Raw genomic sequence first — 25,173 nt, 5'->3', positions numbered from 1 at the left:
GCCAACTACAAAGCTCAGTCCTTATAGTCCAACTTACGCCAGCTAGAGAAATTCAATTTTTTGCTTACTCCAAACAGATAGACCAACTCTGAAGGGATCCATTGACCTTGATATTACAAACCCAAATAATCGTAAGTGCTAAGCTGAGGTGTCTGGGGTGTGATATTAGATATTCTCCAGACATCTAAAGCAATTACCAGTGTATTTCTAATGTGTTCTTTGAGATTTTCTGTACATTTTCTAATTGTGTTTTTATTTGCTGTTCCTTATTTCCGAAAAACTGGAACCTATTATGACCTCAGTGAGACTGTGGACGGGGATTACATCAGCATTACCAAACTGCTCGATTCTACAAACGTGGGTAAATGATTTACTCATGAGCAAGATCAGCAGTTCTTCAAATTAAGATCCTTTAAGAGTATTTTGCAATAATTTGCAGCGAGAAGATTGTAACATTGTGTTACAGTAACTCTTAATAAACCTGCCTTCCGCCATTACTAATTAAACCCTTTTCCATCTTAGAAAAATGGGGCACTATGTACTCAATGCATTTCCTTGTATTCAGTGATTGAAAAATATAAATACAATTTAGGCACAAATAGACAACTAAGGACTGACAGCAGCAGGGAATTCCAGCTGTAGAATATAAAAACCAGAATTGAAAGGTCAAGGAAACTCCAGTAAAGGTTTTCACCCCAAGTGCAGAAGGGTAACAGCTCAAAAGCGGGCGGTTCCACCGGCCAGGTGCAAATACTTCATGGTGTTGCGATCGGGAGAGGGCTAGGCTCAAATGCCAAAAGACTCCTCAACCCATTGATTAGCAGGCTGGCCTTCAGCCGGCCAGGCCCTTGCGAGTCTGAGACCGTGTGGATGTGAGCAGCGCCTGGCCTCACATGCACTGACATGTCTCTTCCTGTTCCACTTCTCAGTGCAGAAATAACTCATTAGTTTAACACCCCAGTAAAGGAGGACGCTGTGATTTTTATCATTGTAAAGCTTTATCTAAGGGTGAGGATGAAGAGGTAAGGTGTGCAGAATAACAATAGCTTGTTCAAAAGGAAATAATGAGGCCCTGCTCAGTAATGAATTATTTAAAGAATATAGCTCGGCCTTCCACGATGAAACCAGCTTTGAGTCGCATACAACACCCAAGAACCTGCTAAATACATTCAACGTGGTCTACAAGTAAGTTTACTAAGTTTATACAAGCGCAGAGTAATAGATTCACAACTTTAAAAAGGAAGTCAGTTTATTTTCTGTAACCTTGATGCAGGGGACTAACACATTGGTATTCACACTTTAGTGCAGTGAATGACAGGTAATTAAAGAGGTAAATAATCTGACAGCACAAAAAAGGTTCCATGATGTCACACAGAATTAAGCCTTCGGTGAAGGAGTGATAGTGTTGGATGTCTGTCCCGCGGGGTCACGGCGTCAGTGGAGGCCGCTGCCCAGATCCCCGCTGCCCACTAGCAACAGTAACAGAATACATAGGGCATTAGTAGGCTAGATCAATGTATTGTGTCGGCCATGTTTGATTCCACAATTACACAAATGGGAATATTATAGCAAGATATGAATGAAATAGGCAAGTGTCGCCATTTCCAAGCCCACCAGTTCACTGCTGATATCGGTGCTGGGCCGAGATGGGTACTGCAACAGACAGACTGGACTACAGGGAGAGCTGGTGTCATCATCTTTTTTATGGACTGTAAATATTATTTTGAGGGGATTTTAATACCAGAAACAAATGGTTTAATATTCTAATATAGCTGGAAGCTACATCGTCAATAACAGCAACATTTAGTCAAGTTCCAGATGCCAGTGAAATGACTTACAGTTTACCAAACTTCCAAGTTAGTTTGAGAATTAAGCGTTTGAGTGGACAGGGCACTGGTGTGTAAAATTGCTGGTGTGCTCCTGTGACCTCGGAGAGCATCGCCGCAGCAGTGTCGTGTGACATTAGTCTGTTTCCTGTGATATTTTGATGCTGGCTTTCTGGGACTCTGCACTTATTTTATTTTTCATTCTTTTCTTTTTTAAATCTTTCATAAACCACAGTTTGCACTTTCGTAATTAAAACAAACCACAAGCCAAAATGGCGTAGACACAAATCTGTGATCGATTTTAAAGAGAATAATCCCTGCCTTTCCCACAGAGCCAGATCCTCAGGAGAAGAGGCTCTCTCCAACAGGAAACAATGGTAAACTCACAGACCATTACAGACTCTTATGCTAAGGTGTTGCCACCCAAATAAATGCAATCAAGCACAAAATTCAGACGCAGCATTCAACCACCGCCGGGAAAGCACAGAAACCATAGAGGCGGAATTATGCTCTTTAAAAAACACATTCTCCCCAGCCCTAGAGTGCCCTCACACAGAATGGCAAACACAATATCACACAACATCTTAATTTCAGTTAAGGGAAAGAAGGAATCTGACACTTTACTGTTAGAACTGACTGATTAACCAATTAAAGAAAACTGACATACTACATACAACACAAGTAAACATCTATGTTATGCATCTGCAATATGAAATCTGCCTTTAATAGTATGACTCAAATGCCTTAAATGTGTAAGCAAGTGATTGCTAGCTTTTTGGCATTTCACTTTTTAACAGAAAATAAAGTTAAATTAAGTCCAATTTTACTCAAAAAGAAATGGTGTTCATTTGAACAAAAGCTCCAATTGTGTACAAAGTTAAAAATAGAGAATTCATTACAGATCTGCCTGAAACTGCATCCTGTCGCCTGAAATACAATGGAAACGTTATATCAGAAGTTTTTCCAACACCCGGCCAGATAAAATAGTATGTTTTAGTAATGCACGCGTCTGCGGGAAAAGTAGTGAGGTTTCAAATAAAGCAATCTTACAACCCTAATGCACCAAATTGTATTTTAAATGCAATTTTTCACTTGATTAATTTCCAATTTATAGCGTAAAATATGTTTTTGTACAGTTTTATGGGTGACGATGTCATTCTGGGAAAGTATAAGTCAGACCGGCCTCAAATGCAAATATTTAAATTAGAACATTTTTTTTTTTTTTAATTATTTATAATCAGTCAAGTGTACACCATCCAATCGACAAAAAGATACATGGGCAAGATCTACAATTTGCAGATTTGAAATGTTTACTGGCTACACCATGGAGCTGGGAAAATACTTTTTGACTATGCATAAGGATATACCCACTTGAAAGAACAACACACCACACCACATAAAATCGTTAATATAATCAAAGTAATTACACGAGAACTGTTACTTAAAATAAAAGTTAACAGACACAAATTCTCCAACTGAGTGTTCTGAATAGAAAACCAAAAAGCAAGATAGAAGATTTTACAGTGTGTCTTTTAGGGGTTGAGGGAGTCTCTGGCACTGATGTTTATGCGCCATTCAACAGTCTGCAGGTCCAAAGCCTTGATCCGCTCAACCCTACGCCACAGTGACAGACTGATACGCTCACTGTGAGAACTCCGTGACACTGCACTCATCCTTGAAATGTTAATGTGTTTCTTTCATCCCAGTATAAAAGAAACACAGTAGCCCAAGAAGTTCCAACTTTTTCTTTCTTTCGATTCTGTAGAAAATCTCCAGAAGACAGATAAAAACTTTAGCCCAAGCTGAACTCGCGCTTTGAAAACCAACATACAAAAAGTTTCGGAACGGAGACGGTCAAAACAGGATAATGCCGCACTGTCAGAATGATTAAAAAGCCCGGAAATGGTGAAGGGTCTTTGAACGGAGAGACTCACAGCACTGAATGCTCAAAAAGGATAACCTGTGTCCTGTTTCCATTGTAGTGTTTCAGAGGCGCGGTCTTGCCTATCCTAGAATACACTGGTACATCTGCCCCCGTCACGTGATGTGGGGGAGGGGGCAACGGCAGGGGTTGGGGGTGCGGTACTGGCGCGGGGAGAGAAAGTGGCTGGGGGAGAGGTGGTGGCCGGTTGGCTTCACTCACACTGTAATGACTGGAGTGATAGAAGCTGAAATACTCAATCACACTCCTACCGCCCGCCATCTTGAGCCGGTGCCGGAGAGCCAGCACCTTGTACAGCAGAGCTAGGAGCAGAGCGCACGCAATCACCAGAAATGCCAAGAGGATGTTGAAAGCTTCATTCAGTCTGGCCAGTCTGTGCTCACACATCGGTGTCGGTTTCACAGACAGAGGCTCCTGCGCCCCTTCTCTTCTTTCTCCGCTTAACAATGTAACTTTTCTCGGTGGGGCCTGGGCTGGAAGCTGAAGAGGCAAAACGGGAGTTGTCTGCAAAGTTTCTACCGCTCTTAATTTTTCCCGTGCAGAGTTCTGCTCCACAGCAATAGCCCGTGCTGACTGGGGCTGGTGTCTGTAGGTAGTCGATCGTGGCGAAGGAGTTGTGGTCTCTAACCGTTCTTCTGTCCGTGTAATCAGTGACACTGAACCCAAAGTCGTGGCAGAAGCATTTGGTGATGGGCACTTACCAAGTTCATGTATATTAACGTAGTTGAAAAACCTGCCTTTCAAGTGTAAAGGAAACTGGCATTGGATGTTCATCTTAATAGAGGAAGTTGTTGTTAACCATATTTGCAATGGGAGCAACGCACAACTGCAGTTCCAGGGGTTTCCAGCCACTTGCACCTGGGTGAGGGGAAGCAGAGGCTGAAGTACGTCAGGGTGCAGGGAGGTGAGCTTGTTTTCCCTGAGATTAAGGAACCTGAGAGAACCTGACATTCCCTTGAAGGCGTCTACTCCAATGTGACTGATGTCATTCCTATCTAGGTGTAGGTATCTCAGATGCGTCAGTAAGCAGAAGGATTCGTCGTGAACCGAGTGCAAAAAGTTACGGCTCAGAGTCAGTTGTCTCAAACTGTCGAGATCGGCAAATCCATCGTGGTGAACATGCGTAACCCCGGCACCCTCCATGAAGAGATACTGAAGCCTTCTCAGGCCCCGGAAGGCAAACGAAGGCACGGTGCCAATGGGGTTCAGAGACAGGTCCAGACGCTTAAGGTTTCCAAGGGCCGCAAAGACACCCGAGGGAATCTGGCTCAGACGGTTCTCCTCCAGGTGCAGGAATTCAAGATTACCGAGACCGGCAAAGACAGAGCTGGAGAGCGCTGAAATACGGTTATTTGCCAGATTTAGACTCCTAAGGTTGGTCAGGTCCGAGAAGACGGCATGTCCAAGGTCCTGGAGACGATTGCCTTGGAGATGCAGCGAACGGAGAGCAGCCAGGTGAGTGAATATTCCTTTTGTAAGGGAAACCAGTTTATTATGCTGAAGGTGTAAACAACTAAGACCAGAAAGTCCTTGAAAAGTCCCAGGCTGCAAGTGCTGGATATGGTTGTCATTCAAATACAAACAATGAAGTTTCTGGAGTTGCGTCAGAGAGCGGGGTTCAACACGCACGAGTCCACTGTTGTCGAGGAAAAGTACAGAGAGGTTGTCCAGCCTCTTTAGATCTCTGGCACTCAAACGGGGAATGTTGTTCCTACCCAGATACACGGCCTCTGTGCTGTGAGGCAGGCTTTGGGGAATGAAAGCTAGGCCTGAACCATGGCACCGCACTCGAGTTGTTGAGCACTCCTGGCAGGTAGGTGGACAGGCCAGACTGTATTCCCAGAGGAGCAGCAGAAGTGGAAGAGAGCAGCAATAACTGGCTGCAAATGTCCTCAGCAGAGTCATAAAACAGCAAAACCTCAACATGCTTCTGTCACACTGAGTCCTCTTCCAGGCATGTCTAACAGCATCACATGAGAAACGGAGGGGAGGGGGAAAAGTGTAGGAGGAGAGATGTTAATATGCATTAGATTGTGTACTTTAGACACAAATAATTAGTTTATCATATGTACTGAACAACAATTTGAAAATAGTTATAACAAAAACAACAAAAACTTACTTGTCTGAGGAGAATGTTTTCATAGAAAGATGTGTTCACCCGCTGCTGGTTATTGCTAGAGGTCCCACAGCATTGTGAACAAAAAGAACTGAGTGAAAATATCTGAAATTGCAGCTTTTGTCATTCAGGAAATCATGTTTTCCCACCAAAAGCTCAGTGCTGATTGGGTCAAGCCCATGTTGCTAAGGATGCAGGAAATCTGTGGAGGATGTCATGTAATCATTACATGTTGCTTATTGTGTTCCAGGAGATGTCAGGAGCCCAGTGGCCTGAAACAGCAGCACGGGGGAAATCCGCTCGATTGATTGTACTGCGGTGGTTTTTCGGTCTTACATTTCTGTTACATGTAAAGGTGACTTCAGTTAATGAAAGTGCTAAAATCAAAATCTCTGTTTTGAGATAATGCAGTGCTTCTTCTTTGTAGTAAATCTACATGTGTCCATATAAACTAAAAACAAAACTAAAGCACTTTTCACTTTCTTGACCACACAAAACTGCACGGCTTTTAGACAGTTATTTGGAGGGGAAGATCGCAAGGCCAGCTGAAGATGTTTAAGAGAGTAGAAGATTCTGGGTCTTATCTGGCTTCACATCATCACACTGTCAACTGCCTCTTGGTGTCTCGCTCTCTTATTGAAGAGATGCCATTTGTGTCTGCATTCACAAGAAAGTTTCTCCATCCCGACCTTTTTCTATTTAAACACTGACATGGTGAGGTTTAATCAAAGCAGGCAGAATTAAACTTACAATTGACTTTAGTCAAAGTGGTCACCTTTGTTTAAATGCAAGTAATTGATAAACTGTATACACTTTTACAAGCATTTAGCAAAAGACATTTTATAACGACTTAAAAAAAACAAAAGCAATGCATTAACTAAACTGCTGACAATTAATTCTAAAGCCAAGGATGCAGCCTCCAGCTTTGAAAGTATTCAAATATATTTGACTTGTACATTTAAAGGTAATTCATGCCACACATGTTTAGGGGCCATATAAGATGTTCTACATTACAATATAAGCAACTTCAACTACAACTGAAATGATAAAGTATTCCACAGAAATAAGGACAAGAGACCTGGGGAAACAGCCATACAGGCCTGTGTCGTCTTTTCATTTCTGTCTTTAATCACTTTTCATGATGTTCAGAAGCCAATAACCTAACCCTAAACTTATGATATTAAAACTTCCAAGACAGAGCAAGAAACAAGATATGAAAGTGCATTATATTAAAGATTTCTTATCAAGATGGGAGGGTGACCGTGGAGCTGAAATCGGTTTTGTTCGGAGACACACAAGTATACAGATTATTGATATTAGTTTTGCCATTGCACATATGGCACTGTAATCTTTTGCAAACTGACAGTTGGCAAGTATCCAGATTCACTTCAATATGCTGTAATCAGTTTGCTTCTTTTCATTATTTCCTTCATGGTCTGGGGACTCTTTATAAACACAACTTATGAATGAATTCCTAAACAACACACTATTTTATAAATGTTAGTCACAGTGAACTTATTTAAAAAAATCATTCTCTTTATAAACCACACAGAAACCTTCAATTGTAAAAAGATAATTACTTGAATATTAGAAAACTTGAATTCATTTTTCTTTTTTTTTACAAATCAATTCATATTCTTTATGGCAGATCAAAATCATTCAGGCAAAAAATGCACTTAACATTCAGCTTCAGAGGTATACTAGCAATACTAAAGGCTTGTATCAAACTTCACAGAGCGATATTGACAGTTCTTGTTTGCAATAGGTTGTTGACTATTGACAACAAATAAATAAGCTGGAAAGAAAACTACAGAAAATAATGACTCGTGATGAATTTGAGTTGTACAATTCATATATATATATATATATATATATATATATAAAAATTCTTACTGAACAATATGTGACAATCAACCTTCCATGCAATTTACTAAATAATCCTGTTTACACATATCATGTTCCATTACGGTCTGGTTTACAGTTACATTTCGAACCAATTCATTTTCCAATTTGTACTCAAATTAATTTATTTTCTGCTTAAAAGTGAATTATCCCCATGAAAAAGGCCTAAAAAATTAATCATTTGCTTTGTTTTCACAGATAAATAAGGTGCTGCCAGCTTCACTGCACAGTGTGAGAGAACCCAATACATTTATTCGGAGAATTGAAGCTTCAGAAACGGACGTTATTTTATTTTTCTTCAACCAGAAGTAGCCTTTGCTAAAACACTGTAAATAGGGGACGCTAAATAAAAGCATCTGTGAGAAAGCATCAGTAAAGTGGAAGGAGAGAAAGAGATTTAGAAGGTTTAAACCCTCTGAGGTAGAGGGAATGGTGGGGGAAATGGTTTTGATCGTTCTGTAAAGATTGTGGCTCTGTCAGAAGAAAGAGATTATTAACGTGCAATTTACCGGCGTCTCTCTCTGACACCACTTGGTGGTTTGGGAATAGACACAAAGCCACTGCCATATTAGAAAGGCGATAGTTTTCCTGCAGCACTTCTTTTATAATCTGAGCTTTGAAGAGAGAACATTTCACAGACCGGTAGATTAGTGCTGGTGAGAAAGCCAAGGTATCAGACTGACCATGAAAAACTGTATTAATCATTTGTCAGTAAAAGCATTTTTTAGACAGATCGGAAAATTACTTTGGAGATGCACATACAGCCACAAAGCCACTGTGTTAAAATCACACAGACACTGGAAAACTGTCAAGAAGAAAAGATGTGCGAACTCCAATGACACAAAAAGTTAGATTTAGTCACTTTTCACTCCCATCTTTAAAGAAACAAAATAACCTTTCATTCCAGTTAAAAATAAACATTTATTTTAATAATTGCCAGTTTTTATATCTCAGTATGTTTTTATATTAGGAATGTAGCGCTAAAGTGACAAGATTTTCACGAGATACCAGGACAATAATTTAAAAAGCTTTTATGCATAAACATGATCGGTTGACAGGTGCAAGTGTTGAATGTGCAACGCACGTAGGGTAGGAAACGCACTGAGCAAAACAGATACATTTTGTTCAAACCCGTGCGGCATCAGGGAATGGAAAAAAAAAAACTCTGGAGAAACATCAAAGTGTCGTACAAAGAACAAGTGACAACAGTTGCCTACAATTATGTCAAATTAGAATTGAAAAAAGGAAGCAAAACAACAAAAAGACACCCATAAAAGAATTATGATTCAACATCCCAATTATTCTTTTGAACATCTAAGGCTACTATTGAACCTACAATTACAAGAGAGAGACGACACTTTAAATGTAGATTTGATTAGAACCGACAAGAGGCATTAAAATGTTTATCCAAATCGAGCGACGGCTGGGAAATTAAATTGAACTGTACTCCCAACTTTCACAACTATTACTCTGATACACAATATGTAAACATTTTATAATCTCTGAAATGCATCGGCTGACTTAACTATTTCTCAAGCCCCTTGTGTTGTGCAAAAACTGAGCATCTTTCCAACAGAGGAGAGGATTTCTGCTACTCCTCGTGTTTGTTCATCAAGAGGAACTTCCACTTAACCTCTGTAGTTTTAACGTCTGTACCTGAGGTGATGTTGGCAAACTACTTGCTTCTGCAGTGGAGTCTGTGTATATATGTTTTCTTAATTCAAATCGGTCTAGGGTTTGAAAGTTCCTCAGTTTGCCAGAAAGCCTTACTTGGGGCTGAGGAGTGTAGGATTCAGTTCAGCAAACATGACACGTTCAAAGGCATTCTCCCCAGGACAGTTGTCCTGCCCTTTTGGAGATTTTTACTAGCACGTCTCTCCCTGGCTTTTCTGTAATTTTCTGGTTGACATCCTGTTAGATATTTATCCGCTGCACGTGAGGTAGGTATATCTGTTCCCCGTTGTGTGAGAGTAACACGAGTAGAGACGATGAATGTTTTTAAGTAACAGTTTTCATATTTAGTGAGATTCTTATGACTGCGATGACTTAACTGCCTAGGTGTTGCATCATATTTGTTCACAGGTGTCCTATGATCTAATAATACTGCAGGGTCCTCTGTACCACTTTAAGAGAGAAACATCTTCAGTGTTGTACCAGGAAATGATTAGTCATGACCTAATTTGGGATTTCATCACGTTCCACAGAATGAATAAACTGGTTTTGACTTTCCTCCACCTAATATGAGATATTCAAATCATGAAGTTATTTTAACTCTCCCCCTACATTTAGTCAGATTAATAAGCATATACTATTATATTTGTAATAGTTCAAAAGTATAAAAGCAATATTACCCCTCCTCCCTTCACAGAACAAAATGACCTTGCTTTCTTTTTACACCGAAGCGTACATTGTAGGGTTGCATTAAAATCATTTTTTTAAAAAGAGAAAAGATCCCACTTGGATGTTAAACTCTCTAAACTACACACTGAACGGAATGGAAGCAATGTTCATTATTCAACAGGCAACTTCAAATTAACATACAGGGTAAAAAAGGACTTAATTCGATGCCTCACAGATTATGTATACGTTTCTTATCTTTAATAATATTAAGCAATTAAGCAAATACTCTGACAAATATCTACATTCTAGCTACACACACTAGCATTGCAAAAGAAAAAATGATCCTAAAATTTAATAAATTAATAAAGTTGTACATTGCCATCATTCTGGAAAGAGGGAGCAATAAAAAATGATTATCAATGCCTTTTCATAGGTGAATAATGTAGTTTCAAGGGGAGTGAGCAGTTCGTAGTTCTCATTTATTTGTATCGAGATCCACAGTTGACTAATTCATGTCTCACTGTATACTTTTAATTTTTTCCACCCCAGTGTACCGGTAAGCTCTTATTTAATTGCGTGAGACTCATTTGAGAGGCCGCATAGCACATATTGCTGATGTTTACGAACGGATGTTGATAGACTAATCTATTTTATGCACTTATCATACAGTTAAAGTTGTGTGTGACATTGTGTGTGTGTCCGAGTGTGAAAATGGATGTAATGTAGTAGGTGGGCTTCATGACTACTATTTAAATCAAAGCATGCAATACTCGATTTGCATTTCTGGTCATTTAAAACTAAAGGATTAAAGAAAAACTCGGACCTGGGAAAGATCTTTAGACACTGGGAACTGTTTTTAGACTACATCCTACAGACATAATGAACAAGTTCAGATAACACTTTCATCATTGATGATATACACATACTGGCAGACAAAACTGTGGCGTTGAATTATAAACACCTAATTTGCCGGCGTGTTCATCATTATGTTGATAAACTATCACCCCACCCTGCAGCTTCCTTACCCGGGGTTACTTTGTACTCCTGTCAGGAACTTAAAAATATGCCTTTAGAAAGAGGTCCGTCACACAATAAATCATTGAATTTATAATACATTGCATAAAACCAGCTGGTACATTTCCAGATTAAGTCTAAACCTAGATAACATGGCAGGGAATAGGGGACTCGTTTGTCTTTAAGTAAGTCTTTAAGCCAGAAAGGCCATCGAGCAGCTCTGGGGGACAGTCACACTGAGCTTGGCAATATACGGATTTAGACCACTTCATCTGAGTGGCTGCTTTCAACACCATTAAAAGCGTACGCCGAATTCCTGGAGCTACGCAGAGTTTAGAGATGAGGACTCAAACTCACTCAGTCTAATCACAAGCCAAATGCATTTCAAATATCATATGGTGACGGTCCACTAACGCTAATATAAGGTTAAATTGATCAACTGACTGTGATTTGAGTCCCTTTCCTTAAAATCACATTCCAACCTGAAGAGACAAGAACACGGTGCTTCAAAGACCTTATTGTCCTTTTCACACTCGCATTTAAATCTATAATAATTTCTTGCCAGAGAAATGAGAAATGTTATACCCCAAGTGGAAAAGTGACTGGCGATCTCAGGTTTAATTTATTGTGAAAGATCACATTTGCACTGAAGAATCTGCACACAAGACTGTTAATTCAGATTGCAAGCAGGACCATATATGGAGTCTACAGTATAAAACGATTGTCATCATTCTTATCATTAATCTAAAGAAAGTAAAGAGACTTTTTTTTAGCCTGCAGAACAGCTGTTCAATTACAAAAAAACAGCAGCTGTAGAAATAGGAATAGAAATAGAAGAAGCTGCAGTAGTTATAAAACCTTGGAATTTCACCTTTGTAAAAATAGTTTAAAAAATAAAATGTGTATTTTCAAACTATATCCATCATTACACATTATTAAAATTAAATAAAAATGTATTACTCTGATATTCAAAATGACCCTGTAGATAACATTTATATTTTAGTTTTTTCCTGCAGTTCTTTATTTTATTTTTTCATCCCAATGGAAATTGACATCCTTCTGTTAAAGTAAAATACATCTCTTGTATCGATTGTGCTGCCCACTAGTGTAATTACCTTATCAAAGTAATACTGGGCTGCCAGACACAGCTAGCCTTTTGTACATCAAAATAACATTCAACCGAGATAGAAAAATAAATGCAGTCAGAAAAAAAGGCCATTTGGATGTTTACCAAAGTAAACGTTTTTAAACTTAAATAGATGTATTGCAGACTGAGAAAAACAGCTAAAATCCCCCGAAAACACATGCAATTAGGACGTGTTTTATTCAAGTATATACCAAACTTTCAGGGTTCATCTTGACCTTGGAAAGTTTGCAACATTACCCAGGGAAATGTCTAACCCTCCATAGTGATTTGCATAAATAACACTCTATTGACTGGATTATATTTAACTGAAGAGACTATTTCACAGGCAATCCTTATAAATTAAGTAGAGTTATGAAGAACAGTAATGACGTTTATACATTTTAAACACAAACTACTTTTTCTGTTATGTAAACTCGTATACAAAGATTACACTAAAACAAATAAAAATCATTGTTCAGGGGCGGACAAATCGGGAGTCTGGAAGCCCGAGACTACCAAAAATTGGGACAGGACTACCAAACTGTAATGTAAACCTGCGGGACTACCGTGACTCTGAAACAATACTGTTTACAGACTTCTGGTCTTGATTGACGCAACATGTGGGAGGCAATTCAGTGTTGAATGCGAGTTGTGATTGGCTCTTAGGCCTATGGGGGAGAGCTTTATACTGAACACAGAGCTGTGATTGGTTGTTCCAATAGGTTTAGATTGAAGGCAGGAGTTTGTGTAGTCTAAATTGCAGAAGAAGCTGACTGAAATAACTGAAAACTGGACAAAATAAATGGATCAAGTGAAGGTAAGGCAAATGTATTAGGAACTAACTTACGTTGAGCTCTGTGTGTTTAGTTGTGCAACTGATAATCTTTTAATCTTTTAAGCCTAATTATAATATTTATGTTGGCGAAGTGAGTTAGTTGCTGTTGCTGATTCGTTTTGTAATTGATATACTGTATACACACAAACACACACACATATATACACTCACCTAAAGGATTATTAGGAACACCATACTAATACTGTGTTTGACCCCCTTTCGCCTTCAGAACTGCCTTAACTCTACGTGGCATTGATTCAACAAGGTGCTGAAAGCATTCTTTAGAAATGTTGGCCCATATTGATAGGATAGCATCTTGCAGTTGATGGAGATTTGTGGGATGCACATCCAGGGCACGAAGCTCCCGTTCCACCACATCCCAAAGATGCTCTATTGGGTTGAGATCTGGTGACTGTGGGGGCCAGTTTAGTACAGTGAACTCATTGTCATGTTCAAGAAACCAATTTGAAACGATTCGACCTTTGTGACATGGTGCATTATCCTGCTGGAAGTAGCCATCAGAGGATGGGTACATGGTGGTCATAAAGGGATGGACATGGTCAGAAACAATGCTCAGGTAGGCCGTGGAATTTAAACGATGCCCAATTGGCACTAAGGGGCCTAAAGTGTGCCAAGAAAACATCCCCCACACCATTACACCACCACCACCAGCCTGCACAGTGGTAACAAGGCATGATGGATCCATGTTCTCATTCTGTTTACGCCAAATTCTGACTCTACCATCTGAATGTCTCAACAGAAATGGAGACTCATCAGACCAGGCAACATTTTTCCAGTCTTCAACTGTCCAATTTTGGTGAGCTTGTGCAAATTGTAGCCTCTTTTTCCCATTTGTAGTGGAGATGAGTGGTACCCGGTGGGGTCTTCTGCTGTTGTAGCCCATCCGCCTCAAGGTTGTACGTGTTGTGGCTTCACAAATGCTTTGCTGCATACCTCGGTTGTAACGAGTGGTTATTTCAGTCAAAGTTGCTCTTCTATCAGCTTGAATCAGTCGGCCCATTCTCCTCTGACCTCTAGCATCAACAAGGCATTTTCGCCCACAGGACTGCCGCATACGGGATGTTTTTCCCTTTTCACACCATTCTTTGTAAACCCTAGAAATGGTTGTGCGTGAAAATCCCAGTAACTGAGCAGATTGTGAAATACTCAGACCGGCCCGTCTGGCACCAACAACCATGCCACGCTCAAAATTGCTTAAATCACCTTTCTTTCCCATTCAGACATTCAGTTTGGAGTTCAGGAGATTGTCTTGACCAGGACCACACCCCTAAATGCATTGAAGCAACTGCCATGTGATTGGTTGGTTAGATAATTGCATTAATGAGAAATTGAACAGGTGGTCCTAATAATCCTTTAGGTGAGTGTATATACGCATGCTATAGGCGTCATGCAAATTCATAGTGAAGGAGTGAATGATTTTATTAACTGTAGGGTAACTGTAAGTAGTCTACCTATGTAGGGATGAGTGCTGACACTGGTGATCATCTCTCTTTCCTGATGAGAGTCCTTAACTTATAAATACCGACATGAGTCCAATGCATCAGAAATACAAGTATGCTAAATTTAATTACTTTATGAGCTACTACTAGGTCTACTGTTCTAACATTCACAGATGTGTTCGGTGTAATGACAGCCTCATAACTGCTGAAATGATGTTGGCTACATTTTGAATATACATGAACCCAGAGTTTACATATTCAATTGGTTGGCAAAACAAATGAGTGAACATTGAATTTAAAAAACAAAACAAAACTAAAAAAATAAAAAATAAAAAACACAAGCACCCTTGTTCTTGCCACTCCCCCCTGGGCTCTTTCGCCTGACTGACTATGCATAAAAGATTTTAAGTACTTATTTTATTTTACAATTAAACTTTCAAGAATTTGTTTTGAAAAAATGTGTATTTTAGTTTTACCAAATGTTTGTAGGACAGACCAAGCAATACACAGGCCTTTCTACTAGGAATTACATTACTTTTTCTGTCAGGGGTATGTTGTTGTCAAGTTTGTATGTGTAAGATATTATTTGTTAGAATATATTTTTCTATGGGAAATTCTATACCATCTGGTTTGGTAGAGGAAACAGACCTCCTCCATTTTATCTAAGTTCCCTGGTAGCCCTGGTAACCCTATCTTTATGACCAGAGACCAAAAAGGGACCTGTCCTCTGATTGGCTCCTAGCCAAATTCGAAATGACCCCCACTTCTAAATTACTTTAGCATAAGGCACCCAAGTCATGGTGGTGGCAAAATGCTATTGGTTGGAAGGAAACCTTATAAAAGGGAAAACAAAGAGAATTTGAGTTTCTCTTAACTTCTTTATCCTGCAACGAGACACAAGACAGAGCTGGTGAGGAGAGACAGAGAGAGACGCACCACTTCCTGCCTGACCAGACTGGCCTATAAGCTGTACTGTGAGGAGAAAGAAGAGAATGGGTATTATCTGTTTCTTACTGTAATCCATCAGAAGCTTAATATTACTTATTTTCAGTAATATAATTGAATGATATTAGTTTCCTATTTTTGTCAAAATAAATGATTATTGCACATCTGTGACTTGACCGCATCTTCCCTCTAAAAAGAATCTTAAAAGAGAAACCAACTGACCTATGAGTTTTCAGTTCAACTATTTATTTAGATTGACTGGAAAACCAAGTATTCCAAATTCTCTTACATAGTGGTGGCCAGTACGGGGAAGTAAATTTTATTCTGCAACACAGAGAAAAGGTGAACATGTAAGGGCATATGCTCTGAGAAAACGAGCTCTCTATTTATTTCTGGATACAATTGATGATGATATATATGATGAACAGTTTAAGAAATCCTTTTTACATGGATTACACCCTGATTTGAAGGCAATCCTGGGCATCTCAGCTGATGCAACCGAGGATTGGGATAATTTGTTTCCTAAAATTTGCAGAGCACAGGAATTAGTGAAAAAAGGAGCTTGGAAATGTGTTAAAATTGATAAGGGGAAAACTGAAAAAGAATCCCGTGAAAAACTATTCCAGGTCGAGGGGCCTCATGTTTTCTTAAACACTGAGCCTGACTATGAGCCTTGTCCCCCTCATAATCCTCACTGGGAAAAGAAACATAACTCTGGTTACAAGCGTAACAGGGGCAGAAGTGACCGCGTTGGAGATCAGACTCACACTGACCCCAAATTAAACAGACAGGCCGGGACACCCCAAGGGGCGGCGCCTAACATGACTCCTCCCACATATGATGAGTCAAAGGCAGCACCGACTCCTCCTCAGTACTCAACTCCTCCCCTGTATCCGCAGAAAGAGCTACAGCTCCTGCGTCAGGAAGTGCAACAACTGCGCACTGATCTCATAGGGAAAGCAGCCCATGCACAGCACGCATAGGGGTGCGTGGCCTCCCTGAAGGTAGAAACGAAGCTCTACCGGGACAGATGGAATAGGCCGATCTTAAGAGCAGCTGTTGACGGAGGCCCACAGCAATACATGCTCTTAGACACTGGTGCTTCTGTATCTGTCCTACATGCTCAATCTCCACACACACACACATTATCTACAGGTATTACAGCTAATGTATCTGGGTTTAAGGGAGACATGACTACTGCTATGAAGGGTATAAAATGTAATTTGAAAATAGGTGATTATCAAACAACTTGGTCTCCTATATTAATGCCTTTACCTGAGGGTCAGTCAGTTATTGGTTCGGATGTCTTGAGAAGAGAAGGTGTAATACTTGATTACGCTAATAATCAGATTTGGTTTAACAGAGGCAGAAATGTTGTGTACACTGTTAATGATTCACATGCAGTATGTACTATTAAGTCACCAGGTGAATTACCGCTTCCATTCAATGAAAATTATGCAGTGAGGCAAAAACTCTGATGTGTTTGCCAGGCATAAGCATGATTGTGGTAACGTGGGTCAGGAGGAAGACATCAATGGTCCTCCTCACAAATTTCAAAAACAATATGGGATCCCCACTGAAAGTCACGAATCTGTTGCAACTGTTATTAGTTCTCTGTTACAGCAAGGAGTCATAAGACATTGTACTTCTACAACGAACTCTCCTATTTGGCCTGTGCGGAAGCCGGACGGATCCTGGAGACTGACTGTGGACTACAGGCGACTCAACGCTGTGACACCTACCTGTGCACCGATTGGAAGAGACACTGCCACTCTACTGTCCCGTGTCCCAAATGACAGTAAGGTCTTCACAGTGCTGGACATTTCCAATGGTTTCTGGAGCGTTCCATTTGCTCAAAATTGCCAATACAAATTTGCTTTCACTTTTGACAATCAGCAATACACATGGACTCACTTACAGCAAGGTTGGCATAATTCTCCAACCATTTTTCACAAGCGGATGGCTGAGGCTATAAAAGGTTTTTCCAGACCTGAGTGCCTTGTCCAATACATCGATGATCTACTGCTCGCTACAACCCATGTGAGAAAGGATCGTAGAGGTGAACATTATATCAGAAATGATGAAGCTGATCTTTGTGCTACATTTGCTGCTAGACACTGTGGTCCGTGGCATTTGCCAGACCCATTGCCTACCAATGAAAATGTCTCTGCCTTGGCTAACTCACAGTCTCTTTTTGAGATTCAAAAATTAGATTCAGACATCCAGACTAATATTCACTGGTATTTGCAGGAGAAACCGCTTCCACAACCTACGTTTTGGTCTCACAAAAGTACTCTGGTGGGTGCGGGTGATTCTGCCAAGTCCTCATGGTAAACATGCCACAATCTGAATACCCTGTAGTCTGTGTTCCCTCACAATTAGCTCCAGATATTTTTGACCTATTTCACAACTCACCAGTAGGAGGTCATTTTTCTGTAGTAAAGACACTAGAGAAGATTACACAGTACTACTGGTGGCCGACTATGAAAGCTGACATGACCACTGCATGTAACCACTGTCTTGTCTGCTTACAGGTGAATCCTGCACCTTTCACACACAAATCCAAACTCAGACTATCAACTCCGCCGGAAGGTCCCTGGACTCATATTCAAATTGATTTAATTGGTCCTTTAGCCAAAAAATCACAGGGAAACCAGTATATTTTGGTTATCCTTGACAAATTCACAAAGTGGATTGAAGCTTTTCCTTGCAGACGTGCCACAGCTGCCACTGTAGCGAAAACTCTCATACAAAATGTGTTCACTAGGTGGGGACTACCGAAGGTGATTGATAGTGATCGAAGAACACATTTCACAAGCAGTGTAGTGAAAGTTATGTGTCAAGCATTAGGCATCACCCAGAAATTACATATTCCATTCCACCCTCAATCGTCAGGAGCAGTCGAGCGTGGAAACCGCACTCTAAAAACACTTTTGAAAAAAATGTGTCAAGACAATCCAAAAAGGTGGGCTGAGGCTTTACCTCTGTGCCTAATGGCAATGCGGTCAACACCACACTCCACTACCAGAATTACACCACATCAAGCAATGACTGGACATCTTATGCATGTCCCAGGACATTGTTTGCTTCCTTTAGAAGAACAACCTGTTCTTTTGCAAGCTGCTAATGTGACTTGGTTACGAAATTGCCTAGCGTCTGTAGATCAAATGCAACGCTTTGTAGCTAAACAATTAGGCCACAAACAGAGACAAATTAAGAAATATTTTGACACCAAAGTTCATGAAGAAGAACTACAGATTGGTGACAGATGGTTCGAAATTACAAACACAAACGCCATACCTTAGAAGCCGATTGGTATGGACCATTTCTCATTGTGGACAAATTAAGTCCAGCAGTGTACAAAGTCAAAATTCAGGAAAAAGGTAAAGATACTCTTAAATGGTTTCACATCAATCAGATAAAAACTGTTAAGTCATCACTGCTACCCTTGATCTTTCAGGTGTTCCTGAGAGAAAATGGAGACCATGATGCTATTCCTCGTTGCTTTCCTGGGGGTTGTCACTGATGCTGCAATAGTTTACAAACAACCATGAGACTCCATAACCATTATGGGAATTGCAAGCCTAAAATTTGTTCTGAATATTGATAATCTGACTTAGATGTAGAAACTGCTGTAATAGTATCCATGTGTGTTATCCTCATTTAAACTCTATAATATGTGTTACTGGATCTGTAGTTAGTAGACACTTGGTTTGTGATGTATATGATGCACAAACTTGTCAATCCCTGCCACTTGAATTTCCATAACTGATGAAAACTGTTAGTGTTACAAATTGAAACCACATATAGACACTAAGACTATAGGTTTTGTTTTTATTTTGTATACAGCTGAAAATGTGATGAAGTTCCTGCATAATATGTATGATTTAGGTATTATTGCACATGGAAAAGTATTAACTCTACGACAATTACCTCCATTTGTAGGTCAAATGAGAACCTCATGGAATGTTGTTGATCATACTGAATGTTGAATCACCTATCGCTCTACTATGTTGTGTACATGTTACGTTACTGGAGACTCATCACAGTTTAGGGTTAATGACATAACCAAGTTATCAACCTTACCTGCTGTACAATGGCAATTTAAATGTGGAATATTTCAACAAAACAAAAAACATTTATAGTTTATGTACTTGGGAGTGTTTGAAATAAGATCTGTGTACAACGTATTTATTGGAGCATTAAATGGAAATTAAAAATGTGGGCTACGACAATCTGTGACAGGCTACCATAGTTTACCTTTTGGTAGCCCACTGGACTACCACACATAGAAGTGATTTGTCCACCCCTGTTGTTAGTTTCAATATATATTACACTACATTTTTTTTTTTTTTTTTTTAGTTATAATAGTAAGATGTTTCACATGATTATCTATGGAAATCGTTGAATGTGTGTTATATGTGCTAAAGGCACATAAGTTCCCTCTCAAATATAAAGTATATACTGTATACAAGATTCACCAAAAACAAGAAAACTAATGTTCTGTTTATTTATAATAACTGAACTGCACATAAATAAAATACTTATTTAATCACCGCAAGTCCCAGAGAATCTCAAACATGCCACTGGAGTTATCAAGCTATCCAATCTTCGCACAGACACTTACAACTCCTGGTTGTATGCAAATCAGGGCACGCTTGAAGAAACAATTTGAAGGGAAACAAAACAGGTGGCGAGACGTGACAGATGAAAAATCTGCTTCATAACTTCATAAAGAAAAGAAAATGCAGTGAGAAATTAGGATGGGTCTCACTTCATTCAGAGATTCAAAGACGACAGGCCTTTTTGTTCTCTTTCTATGCAGAATTTATTAGGACACATTCTCACTGCACTTCATTACAATCAGATGGTAGGGTTTTTTTATTACCCTTTTATAAAGCACCTTTAAGAAAAGGTGAATCTGCTCCCAAGGAAAACAAGTTTTAGAATAACATCTTCCTCTCTACTCAAATGGTGCCCTATGTCAAACAAACATGGCAAGACTTTCACAACTTTGACATGGCATGGTCACTCACTGATAATGGTCAATCAGAAAAGTAGCATTACAAAACAAATACACATCCAGCACCATAGGGGCCTTTGTTTGCCCTGACCATAGGGTGGCATTTGAAAACAAGCCACTAGAATACAGTTTAGTTTTCAGAAAGATTGGACTACAGGAGCAAAACAGTTTTGGGTGTCGATTCATTATTTCCCTCTTTCTGTTAACACTGTTATTATTAGATCTAGATTTATCCAGCTTCAGTTTACTCTAAGTATGAGTTATATGCGGTTATAATCGAGATTCAACTCAACCTATAAACACAGAGGCAAGATACCCTGACAAGAATGCAAGCCTGTGAGCCCAAAATGCACAATTTCCTCCTTAGAGAAGAGTGAAATAATCATTAGTGTCAACTAAAGGGACATCAACATCCATAAGATCAGCAGCTCATCGGGAGTCAAGCTATTTCACATCTTGAATAATTTGTACGTGTTAGCTGGGGGAAATGTCTTTCATTTGTGAAGACGGAGGTGAAGATAAATTCTGTCAGGTTGACGAAGTTATTTATTTATAAATTGGGATGGCACGCTGAAGGTCAGAGACTGGCGAGGCAAGCCATACTTCCAGGTTCGGTGTATTTCTGTTATAGAATCAGACGAGAAGAGAGGTTCTAAAAATAAGCGGACACGAGTGCCTCAATGATACTTTTAAACGCCTTGTAAAGATCATCAGAAAGGCTTATGATGTTAATTAATATTTATTTATACAATTAGAAAAATACATGTATATTTTGAAGACTGCTTACATTATCTCCTGATATAAAGGTGAAGTGCTTTCTTTTGGAGCCGGGTCAAACAGCTAAACAGATGCAGGCGGTCATTTCAAAGAGGCACAATCAGAAGGCATGTCAATAGGATTACTGATTGCAACCGGCGCTAGCCCTGGTGAACAAGCCACCCCTGCTTGCGTATCACTTTCCAGCAACGCAGTTTTTGTCATTTTGTTTCCTAATGATCAAATCTGAATACCCTGGATGAATATGTATGCCGCTTGCTTTCTATTCAAAAATTCTACATGCTCGTTGTGAATCTGCATAATGAGTCTGACCTCTCTTCCCTTAAAGGATGATTTACATATTGAACTGCTGTCCGGCTGCAAGAGATTCCTCTCTGATACCGGGCACGTTAAATCACAAGTGGCAGGAATACTGACAAGGATGCCTGGCCTTTTATGTGGAGTACCTCTGATTGCATCGAGATGTTCAGTGTCTAAACTTCAGGGGCAGTAAAACATCCCTGGCATCAACCCACAGAACGCAAATGAAGATTTTATGAAAGACTGAGTGCCACGTAGAAAGAGAAAGATGTGTTTTCAAAACCGATCACTCAGAGACAATTTAAGGCAACCAGATTTTTACCGACAGTCAAGACACGCTGCTTAAACTCCGAAAAAGGAATTTGGGCCTGGCCTAATGAAACAGGACCTCCACATTAAGTGACATGTCGTGCAGAAATAATTCACTTTCATTGCACTGCCCTCTTTCATACCATGCTGCGGATTTGGCTAAGTTTTAGACGATGCAGCGGAGGACGCCCCGTCGAGTTACACCATCAACACTTCCTGCAGAGTGACTTTACAATCCCAACCTGTTGCTTCATTCTGTCATTTCAGAGTGCGCTTATTATACCCCCGCGCGGCAGGATAACCAAAGGGAGGGGAGGGATGTAAAATTGCTCTCGGTTTATTATTTGTAGCAAACACAGCACACTTACCAGACATTTGAATCATGCCATAGCTGACCCATTTTGAGAATTGAAGCCTAACAATACACCCCTTAGCACTGCTCCAAACCCTAAGGGTCACATCGTATATTACCATGATAAAAATGGAAGATGAAAACACAAAGCGCACGAGTTGAATTAATAAAACAGAAGTTAATGCTTTGTAGTAAGATATGACTGGAAGCCCATTTCTGCAGCCGCAATCCCGTGTTCCAGTTGTGTCAGAAGAATAAAATTGGAATTCAAAAAGGGCTTTGCTAGACTTCATGTGCATCTCAATTAAGATAATTTTAATTGGGTTCACAGTGATGGTGTAACCGTTTAATGTTAATGCAAATCTGCTGAAATATGCATTCTCTTTTATATACATACATAAAGAAATATCGTTAAACCCAAAAGCATGTGCAAAAACCTCAATTATAACCTTTTTGATGAAAGGTACCTGCTTAATGTAGTTAATATCAAGGTGAACTGACATGTTTATATCCGTGATTGTGCTATAGGCTAAACTACTCATCTAGGGTAAGCGTGAAGTTAATGTCAAGTATACTTTCCACTATCAAGTTTGCAGCTAAATAAATAGCAGGAGAATAGTTTCCCACAATGCCACACATTAAAGCTTCAGAGGAATAAATAAATACAAATTACAATTCCCCCCCAAACACAAAATGATGCAATTTAGAAAAAGCCTCTGCGTGGCTTGAATAATCTGATAAAAAATGAGCTCTTGATTAGATACATAACTAAGTAATGCATGACACTCGGGGGCCTGCGTTCACTTTGATGCATGAGCACGAGGAATCGGAGCTATCGGAAGAGACACTTGTAGACTTGTGCTTCCCGTCCCCTCGTCAAAAGACAAAAGACATTTCCAGTGGTGAAGAACACCTACGGCACGCTTCAGTTCGCAAAACCCTGTAGGAGCTTCTCGGTCTCAGATTGCCAAGATCCCAGGAGGCAGTCAAGCAGGTCACATGTACAGTGGAAATTAAACGGTTCATATTTCTATAAGATCAATTGCATACCAGCCCCCGCGACCCATGAATGGAGATGGATTGACCCAATATGCACTTTATTATTTTCCCCCTAGAAGACAAAACATGACCAGGCCGCTGATGGAGTAGAATGAGATGTCATGATGTCATTGATTGAGAAAACTGCAGAACGTAATCATAGTTTTAGATTTGGAGTATTTATATCTCAATTATCCAGTGTCTTCCATTCCCAATTATTCTCGATTGCCCTTTTCAAAGAGGATTCGACGTATCAATTACAAACACTATTTATGAAACAGTACTTCTTCAAAGCATGTCAAGACAAAAAAAAAAAAAAACACTTTCAGGATGTAAAATGGTGAAACTGCCATCAGTCCACCTGTTCTACAGTGGTAATTAAGCTTTAGAAATGGGTCACAAGCTGTTTCGAAGGGAGAGATTTCAAACTGTGTTGCTAGAATACTTTATTTTTCAGCGACAAACGGACGTAGGTCTCTTCTAAAAATAATTATAATTTATTCCAACCTTCATGCTGAATTAGGTGAGAAATGATTTTAATTCCCATCACATATTTATGTGATTTCTTTTTAAAGGTTAATACAGTGAAGACATTTACATATACACACTACCGCCAAATTTGGAAACACTAAATGCTGGAGACAATCCGGATTTAATGTCTACGTTTGAGCGTCCCCCTGCAGAGAGAGGCCCACTAAGGATGTATATTTAGCTCAGAAGAGATGAGGCGAATAGGAAACATTCCTGTTCCGTGGCGCATGGACAAACAGGATTATTGTGAAATGTAATGCTGGTTTAGTGTTAGTCATCACAGAAGCGCTGCATACATTTGAAGGTAGTCCGCTCACATCAGGCTCATGTGCATGGCAATTTCTTTGTAGTCATAAGTAGTTTGTGTGCGCAAGCTGGTTTAGAAAACCCGATAGGACCAGCAGGCTACAACTATAAGAAATGCCCCACTGAGGTATTGTCTGTGCCGCTCTGCCGTCCTGACATACCATGTGAACTGTCCTACTTTAACAAGGCATACAAAGCAAGGAAATTAAGATTTTTAGGTGTCTCTTAATTTCAACACTGTGATAGTAGGTTGCAGTTTGAAGCATACTTCCCCAAATGTCATACACATTAATTATTTTTCTGCAGAAGGTGCATCTTCTCTACTCTCTGTCAGGCAGGGAATAGAATCATTGTCAGGATCTTAGAACGTTCTGGAACAGCATGCGCTCTGTGTTCCGTGTCAATCTTTCCCGTCCGTGTATGTAGTCCTCGGGATGTAATAAGAACGATACTTCACCGTAGTGCTCACGCACTGCATTGGACTGATTTGAAAGCTAACCAAAGCTGTTAATTTAATTCAAATCTCCAGTATTGAGAAAAACAGCACTGTTTTTTTTTTAAGGCAAGGATCTCGTTATCAGAAACAGAAACAGAGGAATGTGGCTGTTTTGTGTAAGTGGAGGAGATTGAGACCTCTCTCCTGCACAGACAACATGCCTCAGCGTGGCTTCAGTTTGAGAGTCCAGATCATGCTGACTACTGGGATCTCTCCTCCTAACTGTGCCGTAATGAGGTTACGTCAGCGTCACACAGGCTATCCGCTGCTCTGTATCCCCGTGCCGTCGTCACATGGACTTCTTTCTAAATTCCTCAATTTGCAGAGTTCACCCAGAGCAATCCTCTCCGTGATGGATTACCAGGGCAACAGATTGTTACCATCGCAAGTCATTTGTATCCTGTTGTGCTCCTGTGGAAACGTGGTGCCAAAGATTAACCCAGTTCTTGTTGAGCCGCCTGCCTGACAATCAGACCGCGGTGCTCTTACAACACAGCGCTGCTCTGCGGACTCGTGTTTGTTTACGGTTCAGCAT

General features: G+C 39.9%; 2 protein-coding genes across 2 annotated transcripts in view; both read right to left on the bottom strand.

Annotated features, from left to right (window-relative positions):
- ipo11 (importin 11) overlaps positions 1 to 25,173 on the bottom strand; it is a 179,150-nt gene that overhangs the window by 41,538 nt on the left and 112,439 nt on the right. The gene's annotated exons all lie outside the window — the stretch shown is intronic.
- On the bottom strand, positions 1,719 to 6,001 carry LOC136755064 (leucine-rich repeat-containing protein 70). The gene is made up of 2 exons (XM_066711431.1): positions 5,888 to 6,001; positions 1,719 to 5,728 (listed from the first exon to the last, which is right to left on the bottom strand). The coding sequence occupies exons 1-2, from the start codon at positions 5,908 to 5,910 to the stop codon at positions 3,757 to 3,759; spliced, it is 1,995 nt and encodes a 664-aa protein (XP_066567528.1). The 5' UTR covers positions 5,911 to 6,001; the 3' UTR covers positions 1,719 to 3,756.

The sequence above is a fragment of the Amia ocellicauda genome, chromosome 8 (assembly GCF_036373705.1).
Source record: "Amia ocellicauda isolate fAmiCal2 chromosome 8, fAmiCal2.hap1, whole genome shotgun sequence".
NCBI classification, from domain to species: domain Eukaryota; kingdom Metazoa; phylum Chordata; class Actinopteri; order Amiiformes; family Amiidae; genus Amia; species Amia ocellicauda.
This window is presented reverse-complemented; position numbering and strand designations above follow the sequence as displayed.